This window comes from Aulonocara sp. 'chitande type north' Nkhata Bay, linkage group LG4 (assembly GCF_057382095.1).
Source record: "Aulonocara sp. 'chitande type north' Nkhata Bay isolate Kocher_YH1m ecotype deep benthic linkage group LG4, A_spYH_male_GT1.1, whole genome shotgun sequence".
In the NCBI taxonomy this organism is placed as follows: domain Eukaryota; kingdom Metazoa; phylum Chordata; class Actinopteri; order Cichliformes; family Cichlidae; genus Aulonocara; species Aulonocara sp. 'chitande type north' Nkhata Bay.
The window spans coordinates 26,253,705-26,270,072 of record NC_141347.1 but is presented as its reverse complement, the minus strand read 5'-3'; the positions used below and the strand labels follow the sequence as shown (position 1 = coordinate 26,270,072).

At 43.9% G+C, this 16,368-nt stretch overlaps 2 protein-coding genes across 5 annotated transcripts; one reads left to right on the top strand and one right to left on the bottom strand.

Annotated features, from left to right (window-relative positions):
- The first annotated feature begins 245 nt into the window (after positions 1–245).
- On the top strand, positions 246–8,736 carry tecra (trans-2,3-enoyl-CoA reductase a). The gene is made up of 11 exons (XM_086289455.1): positions 246–1,459; positions 2,134–2,185; positions 2,364–2,408; positions 2,490–2,593; positions 5,122–5,237; positions 5,475–5,580; positions 5,711–5,783; positions 5,872–5,915; positions 6,005–6,062; positions 6,161–6,249; positions 6,553–8,736. The coding sequence occupies exons 1-11, from the start codon at positions 1,292–1,294 to the stop codon at positions 6,724–6,726; spliced, it is 1,029 nt and encodes a 342-aa protein (XP_086145581.1). The 5' UTR covers positions 246–1,291; the 3' UTR covers positions 6,727–8,736.
- Positions 7,383–16,063, bottom strand: samd1a (sterile alpha motif domain containing 1a). Of its 4 annotated transcripts, none has more exons than XM_086289451.1 (7): positions 15,428–16,063; positions 12,457–12,805; positions 11,968–12,107; positions 11,781–11,844; positions 10,010–10,088; positions 9,531–9,645; positions 7,383–9,287 (listed from the first exon to the last, which is right to left on the bottom strand). In XM_086289451.1, exons 1-7 carry the CDS (start codon positions 15,788–15,790, stop codon positions 9,141–9,143), a joined length of 1,257 nt encoding a protein of 418 aa, XP_086145577.1. In that variant the 5' UTR covers positions 15,791–16,063; the 3' UTR covers positions 7,383–9,140. The 4 variants fall into 4 exon arrangements, with proteins under 4 accessions (XP_086145577.1, XP_086145579.1, XP_086145578.1 ...); XM_086289453.1 differs by having other exon boundaries at positions 11,968–12,104; positions 15,428–16,062; XM_086289452.1 differs by having other exon boundaries at positions 11,781–11,841; positions 15,428–16,061.
- Between the last annotated feature and the right edge of the window lie 305 nt (positions 16,064–16,368).

The window sequence follows — 16,368 nt, the reverse complement described above, 5'->3', positions numbered from 1 at the left end:
ACAGACCCATAATGTGTATGGCAGTCCATTCTCCCTGCAGCACGGACTACACTGCCCATGATGCTACATTCTTTAGAGCTATGCTTGTAGCATTCTGCCTGTTAGCTTAGTACAACAACAACAACAACGAAAAGGCGCTCTCTCACCCAGGAAACACACAGTCGCAGAGAGAGAGAGAGAGCGTCGCCCTGTAACCATGGCAACCGTAGCGCTGCCGCCTGGAACAACAGAACGTAGCTGTCAAACAAAACCCAAACAGTCCTGACCCGCGACAAAATGAAACAGGAAAGTACCGCAGTGTAATCCATTTATTTCAACAAAGTAACTGTATTCTGAATACCACCTTTTTAAACGGTAACTGTAACGGAATACAGTTACTCATATTTTGTATTTTAAATACGTAACGGCGGTACATGTATTCCGTTACTCCCCAACACTGGACTATAGATATGCAGCTGGCTATTTGCAATGATGAGCTGACCCAGTGCAATGAAAGGCATCTCTGATGTTCTCCCAATCAGAATTTTTATCACCCGCCTCTCAAAACAAACCCCCTTGAAGTGTTTCAGAATGTGTTCGGCACACAAACTGTGACCTGACGCAGGCCCTGAATAAACAGGTTTGTCTTTGTTGTGGTTTTTCAGAACGAGAAAACAACCCTCACAGGTGGTTTGGGGGATAGAGGGATGTGTGGGCATGTGGAGATCTTTCATCTGACTGATCAGGTTTTCAGTGGGACCCCTCACTGTGTGACCAAGCGAGGAGCAGAGCGGGGAGCAGATGTGTCTTATAGGTCTAATGAGAAAATGTTGGCATCTGTCACCGGCTAAGGTTGTACTGTATGTGGCTTCCCAAGGTTACCAAGCCGGAGCAGAGCAAATCAGGCGACTTATATTTAGCCTCGCAAATGGCGCGCTATGGATTATGTCTTGGGCCTCTCCAGTTTCGTCTTCAGTGCATTTTGCTGCGTGATGTGGGGGCTGTGGATCTTGAACAGGATTCTGTTCAGGTGAAGAGCAGGTCTACTTCATGGTTTTAGACTAGCTCTCCTCCGACTTCTGCTCAGTGCCATTGCCTCAAGTGTTTACGGTCACTCCTCTGTGGAAGAAACTCCGAAAGTGGAAGGATATTCACTGAGTCTGAGAGACACAAGAGACTCTTGAACTGGACTAACAGCTTCTCTGGAGACGAGCTGGTAGCTGTTACACATACCAGTGGAGCACAACCAGCGTCACTGGACATATCACAGATTATTTCCCCACGCTATTGAGGTTTGGGATCAAACAGTGTCATGGATGTGCTCGCATTAGAGGCAAAGAAGGCAGATGCACTAGAGCCTGAGAAGAAAGCCGCACCGAGGCCAAAACCAAAAGCCCCCAAAAAGGCCAAAAGGATTGTTTACTTTGAGGTGGAGATTGTGGATTTAAAGACAAAGGAGAAGCTATTGCTGCTGGACAAGGTGAGTGAGAGGATGTCAAAAGGGTCTTTATTTAATTACACTCACCTTTTATATTTAGCTTAATGATTTTTTTTAAAAAAATGTTAACAGCCAGCAGATCACTTTGATTGCAGCCACATAACTAAAGTCCTATTTAAAAGAAAGGCCTCGAAACATTAGCATGCCATAGAGTGGATTGATTTATCACCTTGTTCTCACTCCTCTGAAAGTTTCATATTTTATACATGTTAAGTCTGTGCTGCAAGCGGCAAAACCTGATCTTACTCTGCAGCGAAGCCAAGAAAATACAGAATGGTTGCTTTGAACACATGGATGCTCTTTAAAGATAATCATCTGTTTCACAGTTTGCCCAGTCGAGTGCAGCCATTATCAGTTATGTTTCTATTGAGGTTGCAGTTAGGAGGTGAGAATTCCCTCCTCATCTGACAGGAATTTTCTGTTTCAGTTACAGCACATGCCCGCATCGCAGATAGGCTTGATTAGTAGCTAGTGTAAATGTTACAAGCTATGTCCGTAGAAGGAGGGCTCATAACAGAGTCGACGAGCCTGACAAGTTTCACAAGGAATCAAAACAAAATTGATCAAGACAGCAGGAATGATTTCAGCTTTGTTTTTTGTGCTGCTGGTAATAACACAATCTTTAACAAAATTTATTTTTTTTATTTTGATTTTAGGTGGAGCCAACTGCCACTGTTTTGGATATTAAAGCTTTGTTTCACAAATCATGTAAGTTCATCCTGCACGACATCCAAAATGACTCTTGCTGACTTTGCTGAATCCGAATTACATTAAATCTGGTAGCGATGTTCAGTACAAACACGAAAGCAGCTACAGCAGTGAGACACTTGGACCACAAAGAATCTCTTCAGAATACTAATAGTAAAGTTCCTCCCCATTTTGACAGATCCTAAGTGGTATCCGGCCCGACAGTCCCTACGCTTAGATCCAAGTAAGTCTGCCACCTTTTTTGTTTTTAAAGCATTTATCTAGATTACAGAGCAGGTCGTGATGGTGACTGTTTTTGTCTCAGAGGCAAAGTGTCTCAGAGATGAGGACATTCTCCAGACACTTCCTGTGGGAACCACAGCCAGCTTTTACTTCAGTGACCTGGGACCCCAGCTCACGTGGGGAACTGTAAGTCCACCTGTACACAGACACACAACATTTGGATTTAGTGTTGTGTGTCAAGTCATGAACACATTGCTCTGTAATGCCTCTGCTCTGGGATTTAAATATACTCTAAAGACTCATAATTGTATTAGAAGAAAGGATTTAATTCTCATGTTTGCACAATTGGCTTTTGGATATGACTCAGCCACAGCTGGATTGTTTTTAATCTGCTGACTATCACTTAAAGAGAACTGCTTTTCAAAAACTGCTTTGCACTTATTATGCTAAAACATGCAAACCCCTCGACACGATCTTTTAACATTCTTGCACTTTAAATATACAAAGACACCCTTTCACCCACTCAATAACTCTTGAATATAAATATCAGCCTACAGTGACAGGTAGAGTTGATTTACTGTGGCGTCCCCCCTGCACTACCCCCACCTCTTGCACTGCATGTCCTCTGTCCTAGGACATTTAATCTCATGGCCTCATTTCCCCCCTGAGGCGTTTATCCCTCCTGACCACTCCCGTTTCATTGCTGCTCTTTACTCACCCATGCCCACCCAGTCTTTTCATTCCCCGTCAAACCCTGAGACAATCTGAGAAAAATGCCTTTAGTCTGATGCCAGTGTGGGTGGACGAGCAGCGATCAGAAGTAGCTACCAGTCAGGCATGCTGAGCCAGGCCTCCGCCGAAGGTGCTGATTCGGGGATCTGTTTCACAGCTGTGTCACTTGATCTTAAAGCGGGTGTTACAAGCTGTCCCAGTATCTCATCTGGTCTATGCGTACATACTGAATATGAGGAGGAGTATTACTGTAACTGATTTGTTCCTAATGCTTAGGTGAGGTAGACAGACCTTTTTGATCCATGGTGGCTTTAACAAGTGAGACTGTTGAAACCAGAGCCACGCTGGTGTCAGCTGTTAGTGAGCTGGTGAGCATGTCAGGTGTCAGTTGCATGTTCTCCCTGTGGCATAGGGTTTATACCGACAAGCTATCATTCTAAATGGATTTCAGTCAATAATTAGGCTATGTTAATTTCTGTAATTTGAAAGCTACCAGAATTTATGGTACTGAGTTAAAAGCATTTAAAGCTGTAGTCCTGGTATTAACTTATGCAACCCCTGATTTGTTTTTAACTTTTCATTCATCGACAGGTCATATGTTGTTATGATATCATATTATGATAAATATACTAAAGTCACTTTATTAGATACACTTTATCCCAGTAAAGGGTTTGGACCCTCTTCGATCTTCAGAACTGCCTTAATGTTAATGACAGAGATTCAACAATGTGCTGAAAACATTCCTCAGAGAATTTGGTTCATTTTGTTGAAACAGAGCCACACGGTGCAGATTTGTCAGCTGCACATCCATGAAGAAAAGTAATGGATTCTGAGTTGTTCAAGCTATGTTTAAGAACGCAGTTTGACCAAACCTTTGTGACATGATGTGTTATTCTGCTGTAGTCCATCCGCTTCAAGCTTCAGTGTGTTGGGTGTTCAGAGATTCTCTTTTGCATACCTTGGTTCTAACGAGTGGTTGAGTTGTTGTTGCCTTCCTATCAGCAGGAAGCAGACTGGCCATTTTCATCTCATCTTTGACATCAGCAAGGACTTTTTACCCAAATAACTGCCACTCACTGGATGTTTTCTCTTTTTTTGGACCATTCTGTATAAATCCTTGATATGGTTGTTATGGCACCAGTTTCCGAAATATTCAGACTAGCACTCTGACACAAAAAACAATGTCACATTCAAAGTAGCTTAAATCACTTTTTTTCCCATTCTGATGCTCAGTTTGAACTTCAGCAGACTGCCTGGGGCATGTCTACATGCAAAAGTGGATTGAGTTGATTCTATGTAAGATTGAGTATTTATTAGGGCCACATTAATGAAAAAACATTAACGATTATTTTGAGAAAAAAGACGAAATGTTGAGATTATCATTTTTGTTTCAAGACAAACTACCATGTTTGCTATACCCACTAAAAAATGCCTTGTTTAGATGAGTTAGTGAAACAAATTGATCCGCCGTCTTGTGACACAACATACATCCTCTTATTGGACCGGGGTGTAACCATCGATAACCTTGCATCTTTCCAATACCAGCTATTTCATTTTGTACAAATCCACTCTTGTGCGCTTTTCCGTCTGATCCGTCTGAAATGAGGCCCTAATATTCCTTCGTAGGCTATATAAATGTAACTGGTTGGTTAGATATTTGTTGAAAAGAGCAGGCAAACAGGTGTACCTAAAGAAGTGGCCAGTGAGTATAGTAGCATTTCTAACATCCAGCTGGAACTCTTCACTTCCAGCCATCATATCCCACTAAACCATCCTACTCCTGCTGCCAAAGAATGTAACTGATTATACTGAATAAAATGAAAAACAGGCCAAGATAAAATACTGCCAAACCACATTTCTCCTTTAATGTGTGCATTTTTTTAATATGTGCAGCTTTCCACACAAATCCCTTAACTGGCCCTTGGTCACAAAGCTTTGAGAACCCTTGACTTAAAGCACATGTGTCTCCTCACTCACTTCAGGTGTTCCTGGCAGAGTGTGCTGGCCCGCTGATCATCTACTTAATGTTCTACTTCCGCCTTCCCTTCATCTACTCTCCAAAGTATGACTTCACCAGCAGCAAGCACTGGATCGTACAGTGAGTGTCGGCTTTCCCATGTTTTCAGAGATCTGTTGTGATGTTGGTGCAGTGTTTCACACAATCCCGGGCTTTGCACAGACCCCCCGCCTCCCCCGTCAGCATGACAAACAGTTGGGAAGCATATTGCTATGTTGACACTGAGTCAGCGCCAAGTGTAATGGACTGCAGCGGGGCGATGTATTAATCACAGCTAAATATGTAAGTGTGTCTTTGTGCTTGTGTGTCTTGTTGCAGTTTGGCCTGCATATGTCACTCCTTCCACTACATCAAGAGGATTCTGGAGACACTGTTTGTCCATCGTATCTCCCATGGGACCATGCCTCTCAGGAACATATTTAAGGTAACTGTGCTGCACATTAAAAGCTTTGTGCATTGTAGTTATTACTTTGTTTGGGGTTACTCTTCTTAGAAATCTATGTGGAGCAATATCTAGACACTTTGACTTATAATAGTCCTGCTTTCTATGCCAGAACTGTGGCTATTACTGGTCTACTGCAGCTTGGATGGCATACTACATTAACCACCCTCTCTACACCACACCCTGTAAGTGCTGACCACTTTCATTCTCACTTTAGCTCATCAGTCAATGCCAACTTCTATCTTAATCCATTTTTCTGTGACACGTCAACAGATTACGGGCAGCAGCAGGTGAATGCAGGTCTTTACATTTTCCTGGTAAGCTTCAGCTCTCTGAGAGTCACCTTCCACATTTTAAACCCACCATCCTGTTGAATGCTCATTTTTGAATATCTTTATCCCCACAGTTCTGTCAAATAGGGAATTTTTCCATCCACGTGGCGCTTCGTAACCTCAAAACACCAGGTGAGCGTTTTGCAGCAATACGTGTGATTTTCAGTCTCCTTTTCTTACTGATTTCCTTTTAAACGCACAGTGCAGTTTGAGTTTACCCTTCGTTTCAGGCTCCAAAACCAAGAAGATTCCTTATCCAACAAAAAACCCCTTCACCTGGATCTTTTGGCTGGTCTCTTGTCCGAACTACACATATGAGGTAAGCCCAAATCAAACTCCATATTTCGGTGAAGTTCACCCTTTTTCCTTAGGTAGATGAATCTATAACATCCAGTATTTATATATTTATTTAAGGGAAATTTTCTGGGTCTATGCTCATTTTGGTGTTATTAGTATTTTTTAATGTTACTCTACTAGAACGCTAAAGGTTAACATTTCATTGTACAGTGCTGCATTTTATCCTCGCAAGGAAAGATGCATTGCCATCTGGTGGTTATGTTCTGTAACTGTACCATCATTCTCCATGCACTCTGTGTGTGTGTCTGTAACTTATTACTCACAGGTCGGCTCCTGGATCGGCTTCACAGTGATGACCCAGTGTGTGCCTGTGGCTTTCTTCACTCTTGTGGCCTTCATCCAGATGACGGTTTGGGCTAAAGGCAAACACCGCAGCTACTTAAAGGAGTTTAGGGATTATCCCACCCTGCGCTCCTCCATACTGCCCTTCATCCTGTAGATCTAAGCACAAGCAACAACAGCTGCTACACCCATCCAACTCCTCACTGGTAGCGGTCCTTTTTAAGGGCCCATGCATCCCCCTGGATGTCAGGGACTGTGCGCTGAGGTAATAAGGAGCGGCATTTACAGTGCTGGACTGGTAACTGAAGGACTGTCACATTGAAAGGAAGCTAGTGAAATGCAATAAAGTCTTATTTTAATGTTATATGCAATCTAGAAGATAAAAGATGTCCTTTTTATTTATTCTTTTTATGTGTTGCACAATATTCAAAAGTTTAAAAAGAAATCGTAGCTTTTATCAGCCCAATCAGTGAAATTTTATCAAAAGTATTCTTACTATGCAGCCTGGAGCTGAAAACTTGGTGGTGTCACACAGCTCATGCAATACTCTACTTACTGACCTTTATACTAACACTGTTCTCTTATGAAGTTTATTCACTGTTATGAATTGTGTTTCCCCTGAAGGCGCTTTTCACACAAAGCTGAATTTGAAGATCAGATGAGTGAATTTGTTACTGAAAAATAGATATTTTTTGCAGGGATTTCCATCTGTAGTGTAAGGTTTGTTTACATTACTTTAAGTCACCGAACCAATGAAACAATTGCTTTTCGGTGTACTGTTGATTTAAGGGTAATAAACTCTCACAAAACAACTTAGCGGAGACACGAGTTTTATTTGCAACTCCGCAAAAGTGTCTGTTGTGTTACAGATAAAACGTGGAGGGAAATACACTGGAGATGCGGACTACATTATGTGGAATGTTACAATTCAAGTGGCTGGCTTAGATCAAAACACAAAGAGAGACGAGACAAAATTATAAAGGAATAAGAGAAGATAAAATATTGCATTTCATCGAGATATCTGTTTGTAAACAGATTCTGAGCAGCTCCGTTGAATGTCTCACAATATATTCAGTATTACAACAACATTTCTTGCAGGTTTATTTTGTGTATGTGTAAAAGCAAGTTCCTTTAGGTTGCACATATTCTGGTCACATCTATTTGCAATCGTTCCCCAAAGTGCAACTGTATTGTTGGACCACAGTCATTTTTAATTAAGACAATACAAGGAGAAAAAAAAACCAACAAAACAAAACAAAAAAAAAAAACCTCAGGTTGTAGCATATCAGCTCAAGTGTTGGTTATATCTCCAGCCCCTTTCAGACATGCACTAGAGAATGCCCTAAAGAGCAATAACAAATAGACATTGACACTTTGTTCCGGACCTGATTCGCAGTAAAACATTCCTCTGCGATGCACGTGTGCCGCGGGCCTCCGTCACTGTTGCGGGTGTGTCTGAATGAAATCGAGAGGAATATTAACAGGAAAGTGGCTTACGTTTGAATGACAGTGCAGTCGCTTAGACACCAATGTCACATATCCCATGTCTGAAAAGGGCCTCAGTGTTATAAAAGGTACTGAAGAAATAATCCAAAACAGCAGCTACTGGTGGCAATGATAGGTTAGGAATCAGACTCTGCTGATTAGGGCTGCACCCAAATACTCGGATATTTATTCATCGTGTAGGTGGAACTTTTTTCTTTCTCAATGTGGAAAAAACACAAACCCATAAGATCTGAGCTTGAGTGCACAGCATCTGACTCTCAGCAGTGATTGTCATGCTTTAGTTCACCTCACTGCTGCTAATTAGTGACTTTCATACCTATTTAGCAAGTTAAAAAAAAAAAACTATGAAAAGTACTGGTTTGCAATGGAGCTCTAGCTCCCATTGTTGTCCTGCTGTTCATTCTCTCTGCACAGCACCTGTCAGATGATGCTTTAGTTATAAAATTGTCAACTATTCACTGCTGATTATCAAGGCTTCAAAGAAAAACAAGATATAAAGGGCAGCCCTAATAATGCAGGTACTTGGATAGTCTGACTTCTCCAGCACTCATCACATGAAATAAAAAGAAATTAAAGGGGGAAAAAAAGCAAACTGCACAATTGCTGTGCTTTGTTTTCTGTGATTAACAGTTTCTGGGTAAACAGAATGTGTGGTAACAGACACAGAGGGGACATCCAAAGCTGCGACAGCACTGTGTCCACAGCCATGTCTGTGTAGGTGGTCCACTTGGTTGGAAGGCTTAAACTTTTCACTTTCCCAGTGTTTTACTCTTGCAGAAAGGTTGCTGCTGCACCGCTTTAAAACACTCGGAATGCAGCGGTCTCTTCCCTCCATAACGGGGTTGCAATGAGTGAAATGAAAACCATCTGAAAACTAAAGACCGTAATGAGAGGTAGGACGACTGTGTTTCAGTTTCTGGTCATTCTCACAGTGAAAGTCAATTCCACCGAAACCCTCCACCACACACCCTCTACACATACTGTATATGAAAGTGGGCAGTAGTGAGAGGGGGCGCTAAATGGAAGTTTGAGTCAATGCAGCAGTCTGCCATGTCAATCGCCACTTCAAAGGTCTTCGCATTCCAGGAAATGGGTCCTCTGCAGCACTTTTACATGGCGCTCGTAGATTTTGAGGGCAGGGCCGAGTCGGATGGACAGCCCGGTCAATACGTCACTACGCTGCATCAAAAGAAGAGACTTCCCATCAATTTCCTGCAAAAGAGGGAAAAGAATTTAATTAGAATTACGCTTGGGTTTCTAAAGATATGCTTTGAGTATTTAACCCAACGGCACCATTCTTCAGTTTTGAACAGTGCAACAGACTCATAGTGTATATACAGAGCCTCGAAAAAAATAATACATTAAAACAAAATCCATGAAGTGATGGAGTATGTTAGGTTTGACTCTGATGTATGAGCAATGCTCTCTGTAGCAGCTCTGTACCGCTGCACTAACCTGTGTTCGAAAAGCGACAGCCTGCTCGGGAAATCCTGCAGCTGAGAAATAACTGGCCACATCTGCCACAGTCCACTGCAACAAGTTCTGGCTCATCTTCTCCTTCTTCACAGACCTGGTGGATTACAGGATTTAAAAATAAATCAAGAAGAGTCACAAAACCTCAATATGGCATCCGTGTGCAGGTAATGTCTTGTTTTGTTTCATTATCAAGCTTTTACATGACCCACAGGGTAGTTTACTATAATTATTTTAAGTGCTGTCCCTCAGCAAAGGTGAACTGATAATCTGGACAATTTGCCAAAAAGTGTGGGCCAAACACCGTCAAGGACTATCTGCATGCTGAGCTGAGGCTGGCAGATTAAATGGCTGACAGGTAATTATGGCTAAATGCTCAGATCCTGCCAGTTGCTGTATTTTGTACTTATATATATATATATATATATATATATTTTTTTTTTTTTTAACAGGATACTCACACGTCATCCACTTTACCACCATTCAGAAGATTGTCATCAGTTGCTGTTAAGGATGATGTGTCTGCCTTCTTAAATGTGCCTGTTGACAAACAGAAATCACATTATAATAAATGTAAAAATTCCTCAAATGCAGATGATATCTGCATCGACCGCAGGGCAGCTCATTCATAAAAAGTGAACTGAACCTGAGCTCTTATGAGTAACAAACAGAAAAAAAGAAAAGTCTTAAAATGAAAAACAGAGCTCTAACTTATCTTCTTCAAGGAAAAAAAAAAAAAAGCAGCTCCAGTTTTAAATGTGCAAACTCATTCCGCTGATATCCAGCAGAGCGATGTTGGACCAGCTTCTTGTAGTCATACTGGGTTGTCTGCAGTTATGGTATGTTTTTCTATTAGAGCTGCTTCACACCTCAGTAAGGTGAGGGCTCGGTGAATGAGTGTTGATACAGCCCCTTATTACACCGGACCACTTTCACAGGATGCTGGCAGGCCTGCTGTCATACACATGATGCATGACGAGGACGCAGCCATGTTTTAGATGGGTACCGCTCCTCCAAGGCAAACTCCATGCCAGCTTTGCCACTGTGCATTGTAAGTGTGCAATGTCTCACTTAGGAAAGAAAAATGCAGGTTTCACTTTGATATTCAGGCATGAGTAAAGTCACTGACAGATCCCTGAAGTAATAAAACAGAGAACAAAATAAAGTAGGGATCTGCAATGATCACTTTTAGATAAAGATTGGAGACATTAGATCCTGGCTAAGCCCATTTCAGGATTAGTTAAATTCAGATTTAGATGACACCCCACACATATGCAGTTTATATCTATGTGTCAGATTTTGTATTACTGTAGGCATCGGTTAACAGCTGGCTTGCAATGTAGCTTATTGGGTATTTAGCAGTAAGAACTACCATGGTCAATTTGAGGTGTTTTACCTTTAGGTTTCTCCCTGTAAACACAACAAACTACATTCATTTTTACACACTAAAGACCTCCACTAGCATCTACCAAGAATGGAAGCCTCTGTCTCTTCTGGACAGAAACTAACCCTAAAAACTGACTCAGATCCTTAGTAAATCTGAAAGTTCACTGTTTCCCGCAAACACAGATTTACTAGGAATGTACCAACATATCAGGTTCACCTAATGATCGTCATGGGCCTAGATGACTTAACAGTGGTGGTGAAGAACATATATTTGTCATTTAACATCTTTTGTTTTGCTGGCTAAGTCTCAAGTTAAAGTGATAAAAGCTGAAAGACTTTAAAACGAGATTTCTGTGTTTTGCCCACCACAAAGGATGGAATAAATGTAATCAAATTTAAGGAAGAATGAAAATAAGAGCCCACAAGATATACCTGAATCATTAATTGATTATGTGGTGGTAATGTAGTCATTTTTCTTCATATCATGCATCTGTGGACAGTCTAAAAATCCCATCTCTACAAGTCAGTCCTGACAAAGTGTTGCAATGACCTCTAACTAGATTGGGTACTAGCTGAACAGCAGGTAGCAGCACACGCTTGTGAAGCAGTCAAAAGATCGTAAGCAATGCTGAAGGCAAGTACTGGTACAAAAAGCCAAATAACAACCAGAATGGAGCCTTTATGCCCATTATGTTGACATTTAGTTAACCTCCTTAAGTTCCCTTTCTATTAGAAACCATGTTCCAAAGTGAGAGAACGATTCGGTGGTCAAGCTTTGCAAAAGAGATAGAAGCTGCAAGCCTGCTATACAAACACAAACAAACAAGAGAAAACTATGTAACTCACAGTTGTCAGATAGCAAAGGCAGTGTTTGTGATCTCCCATTAGAAGCATTCCTGGTCTCATCCTGCTGGTCAAACACGAGAGAACAAAGATGAATTCAACATGACAATGTCAGGTAGGAAGCAGAGGGATCAAAGAAGCAGAGGACAGATACAGATGTTAGTCACAAAAGGGAAAAACAGGCCCTTACCGGCCGTGCTGCTGAGTCTGGCACCAACTGGTCAGACGAGACGCTTCTGTCCTCCACCTTGCTTCCATCATCTTTCTTTACGTTGTTTACAGCGCAGGGGGCAGGAGCTACAGACTGGGCCGCTGGCTTCATGGCCACTGCTAACACAGAGTGGGCCAATTAACACCAATTATACGCTGATTATCGTCCACATCTGACCTGCCAAATTCTACTTAGTCTAATAGGAGAAATTTATGACAGCCAAATGGATGAATGCGCCTCAGACTGGATCATCACTAAGCTATGAGAATATATTATTTTCCCCTGCATCTCTGTGTCTGGCTTACATTACAGTTGTCACCGTCAACATCCCACAAATAATTACACAGGTGTTTAAAAGCTCCCATCGACTTCTTTCATATCCAGCGCAAAGCTGAGCGTAAGCTTGCACATAAACTGATATTAGAGTGCTTTGTGCGCACGTTGCTCTGTGTGTAGCACCGTGAATACCTTTGTCTCTCTGCATTCCTGGGTGCTGGCGCTCTGCTGGGCAGACGGCAGAATCATAAGCCCAGTCATTGTGTGCAAGGGCCCTGGGGCTGGAGGGGGGCAAGGAGTTGGGCCTCTCACCAGCCTTCTGGAAAGAGGCACAGTCCAGAGCGGAGCCAGGGCTGCACCCGGGGCCGGGCCTAGCGCCAGAGGGAGAGCAGGGAGCAGAGACAGCTCGCACGGGGGCACAGTGCACAGTGGCATCTTCATGTGTGTGGCTGGGTGAGGGTCTTTCCTGCCCATCCCGGCTCTCATCGCCCCCCTCCTCGTCTGCATTGCTGTCTGTGTCCATAGCTATAGAGGTGTCAGCCTGGAACACAGGAGCAGAGGGGGAAACGTGATTTCACATTTGCACAGAAGCTTTCTAGATGTTTCTAAATCTTCATTTGGATGAGAGGGGACAAAAAGCAGGAAGAGACATCAAGTTGTTATTAGCAGCAACTTAAAAAAAAGCTGCTGAGCCCGACAAGGTTGTAAGGTATTGTTGGGAACACTGAGAGGCACTGATTGTAGGCTGAGGGTATCACATGAAGGCAAGCTCGTACTGATGTCGCAATTTGACCGCGGTGGTGGTAAATTATTGCCTTTGAATGCCTCCGTCCCTTTCCGCGGTACAGCGTTCACTCCGCAGAGTGCGAGCCCTCCCGTCACAAACATGTACCCCGCTGCATTAAAACATTTAAACACAATCTTGTCTTTTCTTTTTTTCATGGCAGCTAAGAGTTCTCACGAACGCACACATTCCTTTTGCTGGAGCGGTTCGACGACGGCGCCCCGAGTGAAAAATCACGCCGTGTGCGACTGCGTGTCCGAGACCCAGCAGTCGAGCACATGAGCGCACGAAAGCCCGCCCCGCTCCTGAGGAAAGAGCCGCTTGAACGGCATTCAGCCGTCGCACTGCATTTCTCACAACTTTCACCGAGGCACGGTCACAAAAACATAACGCCCCTGGGGATCTCAGCCCAACATGATTTACATCTCGGCTCACAAACACTCAGAGCCGCCGACGTACTCTGTGCGTCCCCGTGTTTTTTTTTTTTAAGAGGCCTACTTGATTGATAATTTTAACACGCGAGAGCACAAAAGGGGCCGATGGGAGGCGTTTTTTGTTCATGCTCTTGTTGTTTTTCCTCAAATTTCCTCCAAAGTGCGCATGGAGTTGGGAGACGCGGTATAGACCTTGTTTTTGTGTCTGTGCTCTTTTTGTAAATAAGGGAAATAGTCAAATGAAAGAAAAACAGAGAGCTTTCCAGGGCCGAGCCGCTCGCTGCACGGCGGACCAGTCGGAGATAAAAGCCGAGCTTTAACTCGACGGACAGCCCTCCGATCAGAAAGAGCAGCGGACGACGCGATTACCAGTCTACTTTGACTTTGCGTCGGGTCAACGATTTACAGCAAAAGCGACTGGACAGAAAAGAGTCACACGAATGAGTCCGTTATCGGACACGTCACTGTCTACATTTGACCCCCTCGTATGCTGGCAAAAGCTGGTTAACACCCCGCAGAGGGGTCTGTTCAAAGCATTCACGCATAGTCGGTCTTGTAGCAACACACACGCCTTTCACAGAACAATTTGATCTCGGCTTAACCCAAATCGGACGGGCGCATCCGCCATCTAGCGCCGGACGAACAGTTTGCGGTCGCTTTATGTTACTTCAGCTTTCTGCCGGCTCTTGCATATTTCAGAGCTTTGTGGTGCTGATTTTCCTCCTAAAATACTGTCGGCGCACAGCTGGCAGACACAGAGACGAGATGTCGCCACTGTACGGGACGTGATGAGCAATAAAATTAAAAACCAACAACAACAACAAAAAAAAAAAAAAAACAGCTAACACCACGACGTTGGACGTGACCGGGCTTGGCAGTGCGTCCGATAATGGATCTAGGGGTTCGACTTCAAGCACTGCGTCGGCAATCGTCCATCGCTCGAAGAAGAAACGCAGTTTGGTGAAATGAAGTGATTGCACCCACAATGTAACTACTTTGTCACCGCTTGCAGTCGATTTTGTGTCTGTTTTAGCACACTGCACATTGCGATGGGCATATTTTGAAGTATAGACCGAGGCTAACGGTGGAAATCTAGCCATGGGCGGTCAAAAATATGATTGAGGACACGGCTATAGCGACACTGTTTACAACAGCGGGCCCCGTTTGTTTCCCTGGCATAAAACAACCAAAAATGCAACAATGACCCACAGTCCCCCCGTCAGGTTCCTACATTCGCAGTGTTTGAGACTTTTTTTCCACCCCCCTCCTCCTCCTCCTCCTCCTCCTCCTTCACCCACTCCCACGTTGACAGAGAATGAAGAGACACACATCCAGACTTACGTTTCGAAATAAAATTCCCACCAGCGGGGCACAGTTTTCATGCCATTATTATGAAAGTGCACTTTTCTCAACTTCCGGGCTACCTCAACTGTCATTGCGGAACCTTAACAGCACCCCCCTCCCCCTCCCTCAACGCCGAGTTTGGGGCTTGAAAAGCGCTTTCTGCTGCCGATAATGGAGGCTCGGGTTGTTGCGGACGAACAGGACGGTTCAACTTTTCCCCGTCCCGTGTTTGCGCTTTCACGCCGTCCATTTAAAGCGCTTTTAAACTGTCGCGCTGTGTAAAAAAGAAAGAAACAAATTGTGCCACACGCTCCCTTCACGCGCACCTTCAGTTTTTTTCTCTTTCCCCCTCCCCTTCTCCACCTCGGCAGCGCTCGAGCGAGGTCCAACCGCCGCTCCCCGTCTGCGGCAGTTTCGGGTGCACTTGCAAATCACTCCCCTTCACCGTCCCCCTCCACTCCCTTACACACTCTCACACACACGGCAAAACATGTTTTATTTTTACACACCAAACAGTGGTCGTTCAATCCCCCCACCTGTTAATTTTCTGTGAGGTGACATGACAATGAAAACGTGCCTCCTAGCATCAGCCTCCACATACCTCCAAATCCTCCTCGTCCTGGTCAGCGGGACCGAAAGCGCTGTCCCCGTTGCTCAAGTCGGAGTGACTAGCTTCTTCCACGGCGCTCCTTCTCGCAGCCGCTGTTAACGACACATCTTCTTTTTTTCTGCTTCTCCGCTGAACCTTGGCGGCGTTTCGGTACGAAATGGAGCCCTTGTAGTTAACTTTCAGCACGGTCTGTTCTTGGATCAGTTTTTCCAGTTCTGCGCAGGTTCGGTCGGGCTCGGACCCGTGTCGTCTCCGGACCATTCGGCAAATCCTCTCCAAGTCCGGCCGGGCTTTTCGAGACCGCAGCGAGTCGATAGTGTCCAGAATCCACTCGCGGTACTTGGATTCAGACATCTTTTCTGCTCGCTTGCTTTGCTCTCTTTTTTCCCCGTTTTTTTTTCGTGCCTCAGTGCGTCAACCTTGTGCGTTACACACGGTGATTTTCGTGAGCCGCGGTCCGAGCCCTACTGAGAAGCGGAAACCTCGCTGTACGCCTCCTGCGTTTGCGTTTGCGCTTAAGGTGGAACGAGGGAGTTAGAGCGAAAAGTTTTACTCGAGAGGCGTTTTTAAGGTGGAATATGCAGTCCTGAACGGGAACGAGCGCCCGCACTCGGTATTAAGTGTGGTCCAGTTGGTCGGAAAGGTAGCTTTTTGTTTATTGTTTAAGATTAACACAAACTGGCAACAACTATTATTATTAGTATTATCGTTCAACCCTTGATTAGAGTAAACATCCTGTCACGGAAATAATTCTTAACACGTGATCCAGTCCTTCGCCTAGCTTCGCAAAATCAAATCAAAGCCACAGACCAAACTGAGACGCCCCCTCGATGCCTAAATCTTAAGTAAGAAATAAGCATTGCACAAACAGGCAATACATATATTTTATAAAAAAACAAAAACAACAACAACAACAAAACCCACAAATTACA

Bases quoted from the DNA above. Each gene is read 5' to 3' on its own strand.
- tecra (XM_086289455.1), top strand. From the start codon at position 1,292: ATGGATGTGCTCGCATTAGAGGCAAAGAAGGCAGATGCACTAGAGCCT. The intron at 2,409-2,489 runs GTAAGTCTGCCA...TTTTTGTCTCAG, and splicing joins GTCCCTACGCTTAGATCCAA to AGGCAAAGTGTCTCAGAGAT. The intron at 5,916-6,004 runs GTAAGCTTCAGC...TTATCCCCACAG, and splicing joins CAGGTCTTTACATTTTCCTG to TTCTGTCAAATAGGGAATTT.
- samd1a (XM_086289451.1), bottom strand. From the start codon at position 15,790: ATGTCTGAATCCAAGTACCGCGAGTGGATTCTGGACACTATCGACTCG. The intron at 12,806-15,427 runs GTATGTGGAGGC...CCTGTGTTCCAG, and splicing joins AGGACGAGGAGGATTTGGAG to GCTGACACCTCTATAGCTAT. The intron at 11,845-11,967 runs GTAAGGGCCTGT...GTGTTTGACCAG, and splicing joins CAGACTCAGCAGCACGGCCG to CAGGATGAGACCAGGAATGC.